The following is an 18,356-nucleotide window of genomic DNA, read 5'->3' on the forward strand; positions in this document are numbered from 1 at the left end:
TTAAGTGTCTTGGGGTCTTGTTCACGAGTGAGGGAAGAATGGAGCAGGAGATCGATTGACAGATCGGTGGAGCGCCTGCAGTGATGCAGACTTTGCATTGGTCCATTGTGGTAAAGAGGGAGCTAAGTCGAAAGGCGAAGCTCTCAATTTACCCGTGGATCTACGTTCCCACCCTCACCTATGTGCATGAGCTGTGGGTCGTGACCGAAAGAACAAGATCGGATACAAGCAGCCGAAATGAGTTTCCTCCGCAGGGTGTCCGGGCTTTCCCTTAGAGATAGGGTGAGAAGTTCGGTTTTCAGGGAGGGGCTCAGTGTCGAGCCGCTACTCCTCCACATTGAGAGGAGCCAGATGAGGAGGCTGGGGTATCTGATTCAGATGCCTCCTGGACAGCTCCCTGGTGAGGTGTTCCGGGCATGTCCCACTGGAAAGGGACCCCGAGGACAACCCAGGACATGCTGGAGAGACTGTCTCTCGGCTGGCATGGGAATGCCTCGGGATCCCTCCAGAAGAGCTGGAAGAAGTGGCTAGGGAAAGGGAAGTCTGGGTATCCCTGCTGAAGCTACTTCCCCTGCGACCCAACCCCGAAAACCAGTAAAAAATGGATGTTTATAGATATTTAATAATTTACTTTTGTCATACGTAAAGTTAGCGCTTTGTCTTCTCTCTTTCTTTCTTGCTCAGTGTGGTGGAAGATGAGAAAGGAAGAACGTTGTGTGACCTTTCAGAAAGAGGTGAGACAAGGGTCTCGATGGACAGGATGAGCTCCTGGATGACTGGACTACAACAGCCAAGGTGATCAGAGAGAAAGGCAATAGAGTACTTGGGGTGTCTTCTGGTTGGAAAGGGAGGCGAAAGGAATACATTGAAAATGTGACCTAGGGAAAAGGTAGAGGTGGCAGAGGCTAAACAAGAGGCATATGACAACATGCAGACCAGGTTGGACATGAAAGAAGGGGAAAAGGATCTCTCCAGGTTGGCCAGAGAGAGGGATACAGATGGGAAGGTTGTGCAACAGGTAAGGGTGATCAAGGATATAGATGGAAATATTTTGACTGGTGCCAGTAGTGTGAGTTGATGAATGAAGAAAATGAGAGAAGGAAGGAGTAGAAGAGGCAAGTGTGAAGGACCAGAAAGAAGTTTAGAAAGTCACTAAAGAGGATGAAAAATGTAAAGGCAGTTGACCCTCATAACATACCTGTGGAGGTTTGGAAACAATTTGGAGAGGTAAATGTTGAGTTTTTGACCAAGTTATTCAACAGAATACTAGTGATGAGAACATGTCTGAAGAAAGGAGGAAAAGTGGACTAGTTCCCATTTTTAAGATCAAAGGCGATGTGCAGAGCTGTGGGAACTATAGAGGAATAAAGTTGATGAGTCACACAATGAAGATATGGGAAAGAGTAGTGGAGGCTAGACTCAGGGCAGATATTAGTATCTGCGAGCAACAGTATGGTTTCATGCCTAAAAAGTGTACCACAGATGCATTGTTTGCCCTGAGGATGCTAATGAGTCTAGCCTCCTCTATTCTTTCCCATAACTTCATTGTTTGGCTAATGAACTTTATTCCTCCATAGTTTCCACAGATCTGACCATCTTAAAAACTGCAACTAGCACACTCTTTCCTCCATTCTTCAGGCATCTTCTCGCCCGCTAGTATTCTGTTGAATAAGTTGGTCAAAAACTCCAGGCTTACCTCCTGCACACCCTTCCCATCCCTATCCCTCTGTCTGGCCAACCTGAAGCGCTCCTTTTTCTCCTTCTTTCATGTCCAACCTGCTATACATGTTGTCATATGCCTACCTCTGCTACCTTGCCCCACGACGCCTTTCGCCTCTCCTCAGTCCTGTTAGTGTCCTACTTCTTCACTAATCTCTTTCTTTGTATGATTTCCTGTAATTTGGGGTTCCACCACCAAGTCTCCTACCATTTCCTATCAGAAGACACCCCAAGTACTCTCTGATCCACTTGGCTGTAGTAGTCCAGTCTTCCAGGAGCCCTTCCTATCCATCGAGAGCCTGACTCACCTCTTTCCGAAAGGCCACACAACATGCTTTCTTTCTCATCTTCTCCAACATGGTTCTCTGCTCTACCTTTGCCTTCTTAATCTTCCTACCCACCACCAGAGTCATCCGACACACCACTATCCTATGCTGTCAACCTACACTCTCACTTTACAGTAACCTCCTTCAGATTACATCATATGCACAAAATATAATCCACCAGCGTTCTTCTACCTCTCCTCTTGTAGGTCAATCTGTGTTGCTGCCTCTTTTGGAAATAACTGTTCAATACTTCCATTTCCATCCTTTTTGCAAAGTCTATGAACATCTGTCCCTCAAAGTTCCTTTCCTGGATGCTGTACTTACCCATCACTTCTTCATCGCCCCTGTTTCGTTCACCACATTACAATCTGTTAAATATTACATTCTGCACCAATCACATCTCTGTGTCTGAGATGCTCAGAATTACTTCATCTAGTTCCTTCCAGAATATCTCTTTCAACTTTAAGTCACATCCTTTCTGTGGGGCACAGCCGCTAATCACATTATACATAATACCCTCAATTTCAAATTTCAGCCTCATCACTCGATCTGATACTCTTTTCACCTCCAAGACATTCTTAGCCAGCTCAGCCTTTAAAATAACCCGTACTCCATTTCTCTTCCCATCTACTCCATGGTAAAATAATTTTAACCCTACTCCTAAACTTTTAGCCTTATTACCTTTCAACCTGCTCTCTTGGATGCACAATATGTCAACCTTTCTCCTAATTATCATGTTCTCCAACACGTGAGCTTTTGCTGTCATTGTCCCAACATTCAAAGTCCCTACACTCAGTTGTAGGCTCTGTGCATTCCTCTTCTTCTTCTGCCGCCAAATCGGGTTTCCTCCTCTTCTTTGTCTTCGACCCACAGTAGATGGATTTCCACAGATGCCCTGCAGGTTAACAGTGCTGGGGAGGGGCGTTGCTAACCCGGACCATGACCAATCCAGTATGGCATTCTTTAGATGAATGCTCATTTGTTAGACAGTTTTACGCTGGATGCCCTTCCTGACTCAACCCTCTGCATTTATCTGGGCTTCTGCACGGTCTACAGATTTCACTGGCTTGTGCCCCCAAAGGCTGCTTTGTTTAGATCTTTAAAGGGCCACTGACATGCCTATAAACATTCTAAAATAGATATTGCAATGAAAAATACATATAACATTATTCACTTCAATGTCTATAAGAAAAAATAAATCTGAGCGGAGAAAAAAATACATTTTATGTAAATTAAAGCCCAATGGGGACACAAGCCAGTACTATCTGGTAGGCCAGTGCCAAGCCTGGATAAATGTAGAGGGTTGCGTCAGGAAGGGCATCCGTCTTATAAGTTTGCCAAACAAATATGAGCATTCATCTAAAGAATCCCATTCCGGATCGGTCGTGGTCGGGTTAATAACATCTGCCCCCGGTGCCTTTAATCTGCAGGGTGTCAGTGGAACTTCAGTTACCATGGGTCGAAGACGAACGAGAGTTGGAAACTTGATTCTTTGGCAGAAAGTGAAGATGAAAGTATCGAGCCTACAATTGAGTCCATGGACGTTAAATGTTGGAACTACGAGTGGAAAAGCTCAGGAATTTTTTTAAATGATAATTAAGGGAAAGAACGATATATTGTGTCCAGGAGACCAGAGATAAGGTGAGAAGTTTATGGGCAGGATTTGAATTATTTTACCAGGGTGTCAATGGGAATAGGTGGCATTGTGGCGCAACTGGTATGAGTGCTGGCCTCACAGTTCTGGGTTTCAGTCCCGCCTGTGTGGAATTTGTATGTTTTTCCTGTGCCTGCAAGGGTTTTCTCTGGGCACTCCATTTTTCTCCCACATCCACAAAAAAATTATTAATTGGAGCCTCTAGATTGCCCTTGGTGTGATTGTGAGTGTAACTTGTTTGTCTGTAAGTGTACTGGGATTGGCTGGCAACCAGGGATGTATCCCACCTCCTGCCTCATGATAGCTGGTTTAGGCTCCAGCACTCAGAAAATGGATGGTTGGATGAACATGTTGGTGAAGGAAACAGAAGTGACGAAGAAGTTATGGGTAGTACGGCACCCAAGAAAATAACTTTGAAGGACGTATTCTGATGGGCTTTGCAAAGGGGATGGAAATAGCAGTAGTGAACACTTTCTTCAAGAAGAGGCAGGGTCACCAACAAGAGTGGAAGTAGAACAACACAGGTGGATTACATTTTTCACACCTAGGGGCAATTTAGACTCTCCAATGAATGCATGTTTTCAGGATGTGGGAGGAAACCGGAGTGCCCAGAGGAAACCCATCCACACACGAGGAGAACATCCAAATTCCACACAGCCAAGGCCGGGATTTGAACGCCAGTCCTAACAACTGGGAAGCCAACACTCTAACCAGTTGCTTCACCTTGTCACCAAATTTAAATAATCATTCTTGATCTCATTTTATTATACCACTGAAACCTGGGATTCGAAGAGAACTTTTTATATTTTATTGTATTTGGATATCCCACGACTGAGCTGTATGAATTGTTTCCATTGTAAATGTCAAGGATAGTTTGACATTATTGTTGCTTTGCTTTTAGGACAGGGCACTGTTTTCCACATATGTTGTGGTTTCAGGTCTTCAGTATGGACTGGGAGAGCAGGTCTTCCATCTCTTTTTTAAGGTGAGAGTAACTTTTTTTTGTGTATTCTTGCTTGGAAAAAAAAAATTAGTTTTCCAATAGATGCCGAGAACAATACCAATGAAGTAATATATCATACACTATGGCATTCTCATTCATTCTCAAAATGCACATTTGAGGTTTGTTAATGAGTTGATGTGTTGTGGTGATGTAATGAACCGGAAGAAGAAGGAGGGTCAGACATGGAGTGGAAGTACAAAGTTGGGCAAAATGTTTTTTTTTACCTTTCTTTCTTTGTTCATTTATCTGGATTAGCTGTGTTTTAATTCACTTTTTCAGTGGAAATCCTATTCAATGTAGAAACTATTTTAATTTGTGTTTGTTTTGAAGTCAATGAAACCATTTTTTTCAAACAAAAGACCTGCATCAGCATATTACTTGTTTGGAAGTGAACTCAATGAAGACTGTGTCAATCTTAGCCACACTCGGAAAACACTTTAGTCCAGGGGTGTCAAACTCATTTCATATTGTGGGACACAAAATTATACCATACTCTGCTATAAATAAACACAATATCATGTATTTTCTTTGTTTTAGTGGAAAGAAGCACAAGAACATTAGGAAAACGTTGAAATTTAATGAACATTCCTTTTACAAAACATTTCATGAAACACCTCAGGGCTTAAGACAAATGCGCAATTTACTTTTGTCATTCGGATATATATGCATTACAAATGATCCTATGCATTATAAAAGGGCACAAAACCTTTAACAAGTAATTGGTATTGAAAAATATAGCAATGCACTTTAAGATTAAAGTAGATTTATAAAGAAAGGAATTTTGAAACCATTTACACATCTTTTTCTTTCGGCTTGTCCCATTAGGGGTCACCACAGCATGTCATCTTTTTCCATTTAACCCTATCTCGTGCATCCTCCTCTCTAACACTCACTCTCCTCATGTCCTCCCTCACAACAGCCATCAACCTTTTCTTTGGTCTTCCTCTCCCCTTTTGGCTGGCAGCTCCATCCTCAGAACCCTTCTACCAACATACTCATTCTCTTGCCTCTGAAAATGTCCAAACCATCAAAGTCTGCTCTCTCTAACCTTGTCTCCAAAACATCCAACTTTGGGTGTCCCTCTAATGAGCTCATTTCAAATCCTATCCAACCTGTTCACAGCAAGAGAGAACTTTAGCATCTTCATTTCTGCTACCTCAAGTTCTGCTTCCTGTTGTTTCTTCAGCGCCACCGTCTCTAAGTCCCTGTCAAACCTTATAAACTAAGACAATTGCTATTAAATGTGTAAAAAAGAAAAAATTCACATGTCCTGTCAATGTGTAAACTTCATACATGAAAAACACAAACATACAATACATACTGAAAATTCATGGAGTTGTATTAACAGAAGAATTCCACCATACTTTGTAGTGAAGTTGCTGACAAACATTAAATTGAACATTTTTTTTCAACCACCACAGTAAGGATTCAACTTTACAGAGCTGCATTTTTTCAATGCAAAAACCCTTTTAAATGTCTTAGTCCAGTCTGAACTTGTTTTTGTTCCTGATACTTGGCATCTTTTGGCCTGTACAAGTGCATCAAAACTCGATGCCATGTTCTGACTCGCTGTCACTTTCACAATGTCATTTTCAGGGAAGAAAATAAGTATTTGAACACCATGCTATATTGCAAGTTCTCTCACTTATAAATCGTGGAGGGGTCTGAAATTTTCATCGTAGGTGTATCTCCACTGTGAGAGAGATAATATAAAAAGAAAACTCGAAAAATCACAATGTATGATTTTTTTAATAATTTATTTGTGTGATACAGCTGCAAATAAGTATTTGAACACCTGTGTATCAGCTAGAATTCTGACTCTCAAAGACCTGTTAGGCCGCCTTTAAAAGTCCACCTCCACTCCATGTATTATCCTGAATCGGATACACCTGTGTGAGGTCGTGAGCTGCATAAAGACATCTGCCCACCCCATACAATCAGTAAGACTCAAACTTGTAACATGGCCAAAAACAAAGAGCTGTCCAAAGACACCAGAGACAAAATTGTAAAAGTCTACACGGCCGGAAAGGGCTACTGAGAAATTGCCAAACAGCTTGGTGAAAAAAGGTCCACTGTTGGAGGAATCATTAGAAAATGGAAGAACCTAAACATTACAGTCAATCTCAATTGGAGTAGAGCCCCATGCAAGATATCACCTCATGGGGTCTCAGTGGTTCTTAGAAAGGTGAGGAATAGGCCAAGGACTACACGATAGGACTTGGTCAATAAAACCTGAAAAGAGCTGGGACCACCGTTTCCAAGGCTGTTGGAAATACTGTGAGACGTCTTGGTTTGAAATCATGGATGCCATGGAAGGTTCCCCTCCTGAAACCAGCACATGTCAAACAGTTTTGTGTCAGTCAGTTTTGTGGTCAGATGAGACCAAAATGGAACTTTTTGTTCATAATTCTACTAACGGTGTTTGGAGGAAGATGAGGAAGACGGTGTGTTCCATCCCCAGCATCATCCCTAGTGTGAAGCATGGGGGTGGTAACATCATGCTTTGGGGGTGTTTATCTGCAGATGGGACAGGACGACTGCACTGTATTAAGGATGACGGCGGCCATGTACTGTGAAATTCTGGGGAACAACCTCTTTCCCTCAGTCAGAGCATTGAAGATGGGTTATGGCTGGGTCCTTCAATATGACAGTGGCCTGAAGTGCACAACCAGAAAATATTTGGAGGGAGCTGAAACTCTGTGTTTCTCAGTGACAGCCCAGACACCTGTCTGATCTAGAGAAGATCTGTGTGGAGGAATGGGCCAATATCCCACCTGCGATGTGTGCAAACCTGGTGAACACTTACAGTAAACGTTTGACCTCTGTAATTGCAAAAAAATGCTACTGCACCAAATATTAGCATTGGTTTTCTCACGTGTTCAAATAATTATTTGCAGCTGTATCACACAAATAAATGCCAGCTGACCATAATGGTTGTTGGAAATACGTTTGGTCGTGAATGGAAAATGCCATCACCAATAATCCGCCAAATTCGCAGTATGTTGAAGAACATCAGTGCACATTCCTTAAAGCTTGTTGCTGAGAGAGTGATAGAAGCAAAAGAAGAGGGTGCAGTCATTACGCATGCCACGGACTCCACTACCAGAAAAGTAGTAAGAGCATTTGCACCAGCAGGCTTGCATATCAATAAAGATGAGTATGTTCCACTTCCCACCCTAGGGATTGTTCCAGAAACCACTGAAAATACAGCAGATGCAATAGCAGTTGTCTTTAAGCTTCTAGAAGTAGCATCTGGACATACAGAAGAGGATCTCTACAAAGCTGTAAATGTTCACATGACTGACTTCATTGCTCACAACAAAGGTGTGGCGGCTGCACTGGCAATTAAGTTCAACCGAGATGAAACAGCTGGACAAATCTTTTGTGATAGTCACACAACACTTTGATTTGATCGTGGTATGTCCAAAGTTGTCAACAGTATTGAGGATAAGATGGGAATGCAAAACCCATTCAATGGTTTCCTTTTAGACCTGGATATTGACCAAAGAAAAGATACAGTCTCCATGATAGCTGTCTCCTTGCCAATGAGTCTCTTTGGACCAAACAACATTCAAAAACCATGGAACTACTATAAGGATTTCAGTCTTCATACAGCAGAAAGCCAAGCCAACTCATCTATTTCTAATGAAGGATGCCCGTTTTGGTGCGCTTTCAAAATCATGTGCTATGATGTGCCATCACTGGGATGATTTCAGGAGCTTCCTGAGTAGCCATGAGTACATTACCAACAAGCTAACCTGCCTTGTTTGAGATGCGTTAGCTCTTGAATATGTCAAAGTGGTTATTGCTGTTGTTGCTGCCTTTGGCTTGCACCTTGTTGCTCCATTTCATGCAAAGACTATTTCAAGCAAAGCAACACATACAAGCCTTGCAGAATTCTTTGCATCACTCCACAGTGATCTCCAGAACACAGAAGATGATGAAGAATTCTTGTTTCCAACAACCTACTTTCAGTGGAATTTCTCAGATTCTCTTTGATGCAGTCAAGGCAAACTACAAGCTTGATGTAGTCGAATCTGTCAAAGAGATGGCAACTACACGTACCAAAGAATGTGTATCTTTGGCAAACAGAATTCTTCCCAAAATGGCTGATGTCCTTGGCATGCAGAGGGCCAAATATTATGATTTTGGAGGATATGAGAAAGAATATCCAGTGTTTGAACAGGCCCAGAATATCGAAAAGGCTCCTGTTCACAACTTGCAGTTGGAAAGGCAACGTGGAGATACAGATCAGCGGCTAAAGAAGAGGCCTAGTTTGGACACTGTATCTCTTGGCAATATACTCAAGCTGACAAAAGACTTGCACCAAAAAGATGCTTCAAGTGATTTCCGTAAAATCGGCCCAGTGGTCAAGATTATGGATAATATTACTGCAGACTGGAACCAGCAGGATCTTAGAGCTGCTGGGCTTAGTAAGAAGGAAGCTAATCTGCTGTACGGTGAGAACAGAAAACTAAATATTTTGGACAGACTGAAGGACCAAAGCGGACCATTCACAGCAGCTGAACACGTTGATGAGAACCTTCAGAATACAGCAGATTACCTAAAGACAAAGACCAAGAGAATGAAAGACGAAGTAATATATGCCAGAGATACCTCAGTGTGGGTCTCACCTAAAGAAGGTGAAGTTTTCCTGAGTCCAAGCAGACATTGGGCTACTCATTAGAGCAATCACTCCCAAAGCAATGGAACCACTACAACTTATCAGTAGTGTCGATGATGGACCTTATATGCAGTGAGGACAATTCTTGTCTGGAGAACAAATGGATCACTAAATGTGGAAATGACACGTGGGAGGTAGACAAATATGCAGAAGTCTCTATGAACAAAATATCAGTCATAAAACAACCTGCGCCATGTTGGCTCAGCTGGAAAGCGTTGGTCTCACAGTTCTGAGGTCCAGGGTTCAATCCCGGAGCCGCCTGTGTGGAGTTTGCATGTTCTCCTGTGCCTGTTTGGGTTTCCACCAGGCAGTACCACACCTTCTATTAAAGAATTATTTATATTCTGATGAGAATAGAGTATTAAAACGGCAGACTAAGAATCCATTTTTGAAAAACACTGTAGATAATCTGGTTTAAATCACACAAACATACAGGGGACACTCCTTTACTTTCACGCTTTTCTCCCATATGGGATTATGCGACTTTTAAAGCTGGAGGAGCAGTTGGGGGTTGTAAATTATAGGCAAATAATGGTATAAAATCAATAGGTGACCTTTATGTAAATGATGGAATGCTTACATTCATTCAAATATGTCAAAAATTTTCCATTCCCAATTGTCATGATCCTGCCGCTCCAGCACGAGCTGTGTGGGTGCCCACGTCCCTGCTCGATCCCCGACCTCGGCATATAATAAACGTTTCTCAGAGTCCTGCATTTGGTTCCTATTCTCGTTCTGATGGGTCGTGACAGATTGAACTGGCCAACACAGGACCCAGCAGGGACCGGCGGAAGGTAGACCGTTGGCCGGAGGACAAAGCCTGTCCGATCCGGGTAGGATCCCTGACGTCCTCCGCTTGCGTGTCTTACGCTCCACCACCGAGGTATGAATACGTCCCGAACACGACCTGTCCGGCTCCTCATATTCTTCTGGACTCTGATTTTTCGGAATATGAGGAGGACCGTGATTTGTATGACCAGCTGCCGGAGTACGACTCCGATTATTCGGATTATGAATCTGCTCGTCCGATCTTTCATCCCAGTCAGTTTGTTTCACCTCCCCGCGTTTCCAGCACCCGAGCGTCTTCGCCCGGTAGGTTTAAGTACACCAATCCGTATAAGGGAACCCGCCTGGCCATCTACACGGGACCTCCGCGTTGCGGCCAGAGGAGACGCCCCGGCCGGGCGCTCCCCGGTGCCTCCCGCTGCGCGGCAACTAAGACATCATCCTCCCACTCCTCACCGGCAACGGCGAAACCGGCAGACCCGCAGCTGGTGGCGAAGCTTCCAGCCCAGAAGGAGGAGGAGCCGCCAAATCACGAGGCGTTCTGCCGCGAAATGCGGGCGGAGATAGAGCAGCAGAGCGCCGAATTGGCGGCTCTCACGGCCCAGGTCTGGCAAGGATTGGCGAACCAGCCGAGCCACGCTTACGTCGCAACGGCGACGGACTCGCTGCTGACGCAGGTTCACGTGGCAGTTGGAACTGACCCGCCCCCTCGCCAAGCGCACGCTGCAGTGGGAACGGACTCGCCACCTTGCCAAGTGCACGTCGCTGTGGGAACAGACTCGCAACCTCACCAAGCGCACGTAGCTGTGGAAACTGACCCGCTTCCTCGCCATTCCCACGTCGAGGTTTTGGCTGTTCCGAGCAGAGCTCACGCGGGAGTTGGAACTGATCCGAGACATGCTCACGTGTCAGTTTCGACTGACTCTCTGCCGACGCTCGTTCATGTTGCCCTGGAAACGGATTCGCCACCGTGCCACGCCCACGTTGCTGTTTCAACGAATGCACTGCAAGCTCACGTGGCAGTGGGGACCGACCCGATGCCGCCTCACTTTGCTGTACAGGAGAAGGAGGTGGTGATGGCGATGGTGTCGCCGCCTTCTCACGTTGCTGTCCAGGAAGTGGCAACGTCTCCTCAGCCGCTTTCCGTCCGTGCTCTGGAGTATCAGTGGCGACCGGCCCGTGGTCGCTCCACACTCTTGCTTCGTCGGCGACCGGTCCTCGGTCGCTCCACGTTACTGCTTCGTCGGCGGCCGGCCCGCGGTCGCTCCACATTCCTGCTTCGTCGGCGGCCGGCCCGCAGTTGCTCCACGTTCCTGCTTCGTCGGCGACCGGCCCGTGGTCGCTCCCCGTTCCTGCTTCGTCGGCGACCGGCCTGTGGTCGCTCCCCGTTCCTGCTTGATCGGCGAACGGCCCGCGGTCGCTCCCCGTTCCTGCTTCGTCGGCGACTGGCCCGCGGTCACTCCCCGTTCCTGCTTCGTCGGCGACCAGCCCGCAGTCGCTCCCCGTTCCGGCTTTGTCGGCGACGGGCACGCCCATACGTTCCCGTCCAGGAGGTGGTGATGGTTCCCCAGCCGCCTCATGTTGCCGTCCAGGAGGGGGCAATGGCACCGTGGCCTCCTCACGTTCCCGTCCAGGAGGTGGCAACGGTTCCCCAGCCGCTTCACATTGCCGTCCAGGAGGGTGCAATGGCAGATATATATATATATATATATATATATATATATATATATATATATATTCTGTTTTTAAATAGGCATTGGACTCATTTGAGAACAATGCATATTAAAAAAAACAAAAACAACGTCGGGGAGAGGTTTACCGAAGTTTAATGTGTGGCCGTAACACGCTTCCGTGTATGTTGGAGCCAACTGCCTGTCTTTTTTTTTTTTAAACATATTGTTCTCAAATGAGCCAACTTGGCATTAAAAATACTTCTTGGGAATTTGAGATTGAGAAGAATAATTCCTATCTGAAATGAAGTGATCGCTACACACTCGTAGGTATTTGGTTGGATACCATCCATCACGTTTAATTGCCGAAAACTATCAATCTTTACTCGTCTTTTCAGCTGGTATTCCATAGAATGATCTCTTGTAACAGCAGGTCTTTTTGACCAGGAAAATGGCGTGGTGAAAATGGTGACGTCATGTGCACGAGCTCTATAGAAGAATAAAGTTGATAAGCCACACAATGAAGTTATGGGAATGAGTGGTGGAGAGGATGAAAAATAGAAAGGCAGTTTGTTCTGATGACATACGTGTGGAGGTATGGAAGCAAATTAGCGAGGTGGCTGTGGATTTTTTGACCAACTTATTCAACATAATACTCGTGGGCAAAAAGATGCCATAAGAATGGAGGAAAAGTGTGCTAGTTCTCATTTTTAAGAACAAAGATGATGTGCAGAGCTGTGGGAACTTCATTAAAATATTTCTTATGTCATGTTGTTTGATAATTATTTCTTATGAACTCCTACCTATGATGTACATAACATAGTTACATTCCGTCACATTATGCTTTTGTATTCTATGTATTGTGTACTGTATACAGAAGGAAATTCAGAATTTGTATTTTGATGGTTTATTTTTCTAACCTATTGCCATTCTGGTTTCATAGATGTCATGGCTGGGAGAAGAAAATGAAATACCAGTCTTTGGAGAGGGCAACAACATTGTTCCCACAATTCACGTCTGTGATCTTGCAAGGTTGGACACTGTTCATTGAATATGCTTTCTTTCCTACCTTTTGACATTTTCATGGGCTCAACATCCACTGTATGCTACATTCAGCCTAATGTAATATCTTCTAGCATGCTGGATACACTCAATGAGACACCTGGAAATTACACCTGCCATTCATCCATCAATCTATCTTCTTATCTTATTATATTCAGGATCACACTCAACAGTCCTCTAATTTTTTTCGTGTCCGAACAAACACACTAAGGCCCCTTTGACCACCGTAAGAAACATCAGACATATGTATTGACCTGTTAGTCCGTATTTAAAAGTCCACCTCCACTCCATGTATTATCCTGACTCAGATGCACCTGTTAGCTGCATAAAGACACCTGTCCTCACACCTCATACAATCATTAAGATTCAAACTTGTAACATGGCCAAGACCAAAGAGCTGTCCAAAGACACCAGAGACATAATTGTTGAACTCCATATGGATTGAAAGGGCTACGAAAAAATTGCCAAGCAGCTTGGTGAAAAGAAGTCCACTGTTGGAGCAATCATTAGAAAATGGAAGAAGTTAAAATGACGGTCAATCTCAATCAGAGTGGAGCCCCATGCAAGATATCACCTTGTGGGGTCTCAATGATCCTTAGAAAGGTGAGGAATCAGCCCAGGACTACACGACAGGACTTGGTTGATGACTTGAAAAGAGCTGGGACCACCATTTCCAAGGTGACTGTTGGTGAGACACTAAGACGTCAATCATGCAAATTATGCATGGCACGGAAGGTTCCCATGCTTAAACCAGCACATGTCAAGGTCCTTCTTAAATTTGCCAATGACCATTTGGATGATACAGAGGAGTCATGGGAGAAGGTTTTGTCTTCAGATGAGACCAAAATGGAACTTTTTGGTCATAATTCCACTAACTGTGTTTGGAGGAAGACGAATGATGAGTTCCATCCCAAGAGCACCAACCCTACTGTGAAGCATGGGGGTGGAAGCATCATGCTTTTGGCGTGTTTTTCAGCATATGCGACAGGACGACTGCACTGTATTCAGGAGAGAATGACCGCAGCCATGCATTGCGAGATTTTGGGAATAACCTCTTTCCCTCAGTCAGAGCATTGAAGATGGGTCGTGGCTGGGTCTTTCAACATGACAATGACCCAAAGCACACAACTAGGAAAACCAAGAAGTGGCTCCATAAGAAGCATATCAAGTTTCTTGAGTGGCCTAGCCAGTCCCCAGACCTAAACCCCATAGAAAATCTTTGGAGGGAGCTGAAACTCCGTGTTTCTCAGCGACAGCCCAGAAACCCATCTGATCTAGAGAAGATCTGTGTGGAGGAGTGGGCAAAAATCCCGCCTGCAGTGTGTGCAAACTTGGTGAACAACTACAGGAAATGTTTGACCTCTGTAATTGCAAACAAAAGCTACTGTACCAAATATTAATATTGGTTTTCACGGGTGTTCAAATATTTATTTGCAGCTGTATCACACAGATAAATCATAAAAAAATATCATACATTGTGGTTTCTGGATTTTTCTTTTTAGATTATATCTCTCACAGTGGACATGCACCTACGATGAAAATTTCAGACACCTCCATGATTTCTAAGTGGGAGAACTTGCAATATAGCAGGGTGTTCAAATACTTATTTTCTTCACTGTATATGCCTCATTCAAAGATTCAAATTACAGCATTCATATTCCCATCAGAACATTTTTAAGAACAATTTTGCATTTTTTTAAACTTACAATGAAAATGTCAACAAACAAAAAAAATACATTGCTAACCAAGCCAACCATGAACTGTAAATTTGAAATTTCGCATCCAACTTTGTTTCATTTTTTTTTAACCCACAATGATATCCCCGTCTGTGACCTGCCTTTCATGCCTGCCGACTTTATTACTGTTGCTCCCGTGGACTGCCTGTTTGATTCTCGACACTGGACTAAATAAAGACGTTTCCCGAACCGCAGCTGGGTCTCCCAGGTTGTGCATTTGGGTGCAACCCCGTGTTCTGGTCATGACATATACTGATACAACTTTAGGCCAGTAGAGACTAGTACTTGTGTAAATGTCAGTTAATCCATGCAATCCATACTCTGCGCGAAATGCATAATGACATCACCAATTCAAGACAGACAATGCAGTGCACAAAAAAATAATTCTATATTTTAAAAATAGGAGAACTCATAACAATAACCTTAAAACTGTTTGGAAGCATCGTTCAGCTTTCAACATGCATTGCTAAAGATATTCTGCAAGCAACAATTCAGTTTTACACCAAGAAAAAAAGATGGGGAAATCATTGTGGGTTAACCACTCCTTGGTTTTACTGGTTGTGTGCTTTGGGTCATTGTCATGTTGAAAGACTGAGCCACGACCCATCTTCAATGCTCTGACTGAGCGAAAGACCTTGTTCTCCAAAATCTCACAATATATGGCCGTGGTCATCCTCTCCTTAATACAGTGCAGTGTTGCTGTCCACTGTGCAGAAAAACACCCCCAAACCATGATGCTACCACCCCCATACTTCACAGTAGGGTTGGTGCTCTTGAGATGGAACTCATAATTCGTCTTCCTCCAAACACAGTTAGTGGAATTATGACCAAAATAGTAGTAGTGGTAGGTGTTTCCAGCGCAGAGCGAGAATTGGCACGTGAGGATGACTCACGCAGACTCCGGAGGGAAGACGGCATTTGCCAAATGGAGATTCAGACACTACTTTAATCTCGTTGAGGTGAAAGGTAAAAATGTGCATGTCAAGTGTGGAGAAGTTTGTCTTCACACCAAAGAGGAACAGACTCTCTGACCTCAAGGTTGAGAAGCTGCTTCTCCTACGATACAACCACTGGTTTAAGGGTTGAAATTATTGAGACTATTGGGTTGGGTGGATAGATGTTTGGAGAGAGGAATTCATGTTAAGAGTTAGATTTAACAAGCCATTTTCAGTCCAATCTAAACATGAGTTGCACTAAATTCAAACCTCTGTGCAGGTACCTGTATTTTGCTGTCCTGCTCTATGCATCTGGCTTGTATGTGAGTGTGTGTGTGTGTGTGTGTGTGTGTTTTGGAGTAACGCACTAGTTAGGTGTACTGTTAAGTAGTTACTTTTACAGTGGAGTAACTCAATTAGTAATGCAGTTACTTTTTGGAACAAGTAACTAGTAACTATAACTAATTACTTTTTTTTTCTGAGGCCCCTTCTAAAGCTCAAGCACTTTTTGAGGAAAAAAACATCCCAAAAGCGAGTGAAGCAACCAGGAGTATTTAACATATCGTTTCGAGCCATATTTAGACAATATGCGGATTGCTTCTTCACTTAAAACAGACTTCCCGACAGACAAACGAGGAGGACAAACGACACGATGAATTATTTAAAATGACTGGCCCATAATTGTTCGATTTCCTAAGTTTTACAAGCCTCGTGTATGTAGCGTACTCAGGAGGAGCCATGGTGGGTGAAGTAATTATGCCGGGGGGGCCATACACTGGTGGCCGGTGGGTGTGGGGGTGGGGGGATTACTACAAATGAGCATAATAGGCACATTAAAAAAAGTGGGCATTTCAATTGTGTGCGCTCTTCTTTTTTTTATGTGTCAATGTTGCTCATACTACTTAGTTTGAGCTCACGTTCTTTTGATACCCATCTGAAGTCATCGACTTATCATAGTTTCATACAGCAACTTTTAGAACACATTTCGGGAAATATTTGCGCATTATTTTTGAGAAATTATGGTATTCTAAATTCACACGAAACATATGCCATAAACTGTTAGAGAAAATAGTCCCCCGCCCCAACTATTTTTTTAATAGCTCTATACACACCTGCCTGTCATTTGAAACACACAAAAGCTCTTGTCCATTGCACCTGTGCAATCCATTTTACACAATGAATCGGGTCTTTTGGAAACTTGTGAAGAGGGAATCCATCCTCCCAAGTGTTTGAGCAAAATCCAGCAATTCAATATAGCATTTTGGCTAGCACACGGAAAAGAACAGCTAATTTCTTGCCAGTACAATAGGTATAAACAATGGACCCCGCCACTGTAGGCATCTGCAAAAATTGTCACTTCCTGGTTCTTCTTTAATGCACCCCACCCGAAGGCAGTGGAAGGCTACCCTCTCGTCATCACACAAAGCACAATGTACATGTTGTTATACATGTACATGGCGGACAAAATGGATGGCTTTTACTCTGTATTGGCAAGGAAAATTCACGCCTCTCTCTAACGCCACAAGCTGAAAGGAAAAGAAGAAGAAGAAATCTCAACTGTACATTGATCCCTCTCGTGCCCAGAGTACTTACATCCTGGCCTTAGTTGTACTTAAGCAGCCATACTATGAGAATGTAGCTGAATAGTTTTAAAGTGGTTTGGTGTACTATTTACTGTACTTTCGTATGTTTCATTATAGAGTCATTCAAAAAATAATTGAGCATCAGCCCAAGCCCTATTACTTGTTAGCTGTGGACTATTCCAACAACACCATGGAAGATATTGTTAAGGTATGTATGTCACACTTAAAATAATACAGTATATCAAAAGTTACAAGTCAACACGCCAAGCAGAATCACAGTGTCACACCAAACCAAAATCATTACGTCATAGCATACAGAACAGCACAATCGGCTGACGACAAAGGAACCAAAATGAAGGCAATGAAATAATTTACAGAACATACACCTTGGGCAGCATGGTGTAGCACTGTAAACCATTTGCCTCACAGTTCTGAACACCGGGATTCAAATCCCAGGCCCCGCCTATTTGGAGTTTCCATGTTCCCCCTTTGCCTCCGTGGGTTTTCTCCGGGCACTACACTTTGCTCCACATCGAAAAAACATGCATCAATTGGAGACTCTAAATTGCCCCTTGGTGTGATTGTGAGTACGACTGTTGTCTGTCTCCATGTGCCCTGCAATTGCCTGGCAACCAGTTGAGGGTCTACCATGCCTCCTGTCTCATGAAAGCTGGGAATGGCTCCGTCACTCCCATGACCCTTGTGAGGATAATCAGCTCAGGAAATGGCTGGAGAGATGGAACATACACCTCAAACACTATTTATTTAGCATTGCAAAGCATGCTGAGTGTGATTCCACGCTCCTAGTGACGCTACAATACGCTAGCTTAAATACTGTGGTGGTCACTAGTCAAGTGAAGGACGATAGCACTTTTATTTTTCCCAGCAGAAATAAAGGCTAACCCTTTTCTCAGACAAACCAAAATCATCACACCACACCAAACAGCACTTCAAATGAGATTGAGGTGTCTAGCATCGCAAAGCATGCTGGAAATGCCTCCAGCCTCCGAGCGATGCTACAATATGCTCTCTGAAGACATATGGTAGTATGCATGCACAGTATTTAAAAAGGCAGAGGGAGCAACACTGAGTTCCGTTGTACATTATTAAAGTATTTAACAATGTAAACAGTAAGTTCAGTTGTACTGTAATGTCGTATTTAACAATTTAACATTATTTTTTGACATTGTTCATCCAC

The 18,356-nt window shown here is 43.7% G+C and overlaps 1 protein-coding gene across 10 annotated transcripts in view; it reads left to right on the forward strand.

The window, feature by feature from the left end:
• ak7b (adenylate kinase 7b) overlaps positions 1 to 18,356 on the forward strand; it is a 170,402-nt gene that overhangs the window by 44,075 nt on the left and 107,971 nt on the right. For 8 of the 10 annotated variants that reach the window (XR_009798358.1, XM_061843135.1, XM_061843129.1 and 5 more), the window contains exons 6-8: positions 4,601 to 4,684; positions 12,786 to 12,874; positions 17,276 to 17,366. The exons of 1 other annotated variant lie outside the window; for it this stretch is intronic. Coding sequence is in view for 8 of the 9 variants with exons in the window: in XM_061843135.1 (XP_061699119.1) it covers positions 4,601 to 4,684; positions 12,786 to 12,874; positions 17,276 to 17,366 (264 nt within the window). In the remaining variant the exon portion in view is untranslated. The remainder of the gene's footprint in view (positions 1 to 4,600; positions 4,685 to 12,785; positions 12,875 to 17,275; positions 17,367 to 18,356) is intronic. One more of the 10 variants, XM_061843132.1, reaches the window with a different exon arrangement.

This window comes from Syngnathoides biaculeatus, chromosome 15, assembly GCF_019802595.1.
Source record: "Syngnathoides biaculeatus isolate LvHL_M chromosome 15, ASM1980259v1, whole genome shotgun sequence".
Lineage (NCBI taxonomy): Eukaryota > Metazoa > Chordata > Actinopteri > Syngnathiformes > Syngnathidae > Syngnathoides > Syngnathoides biaculeatus.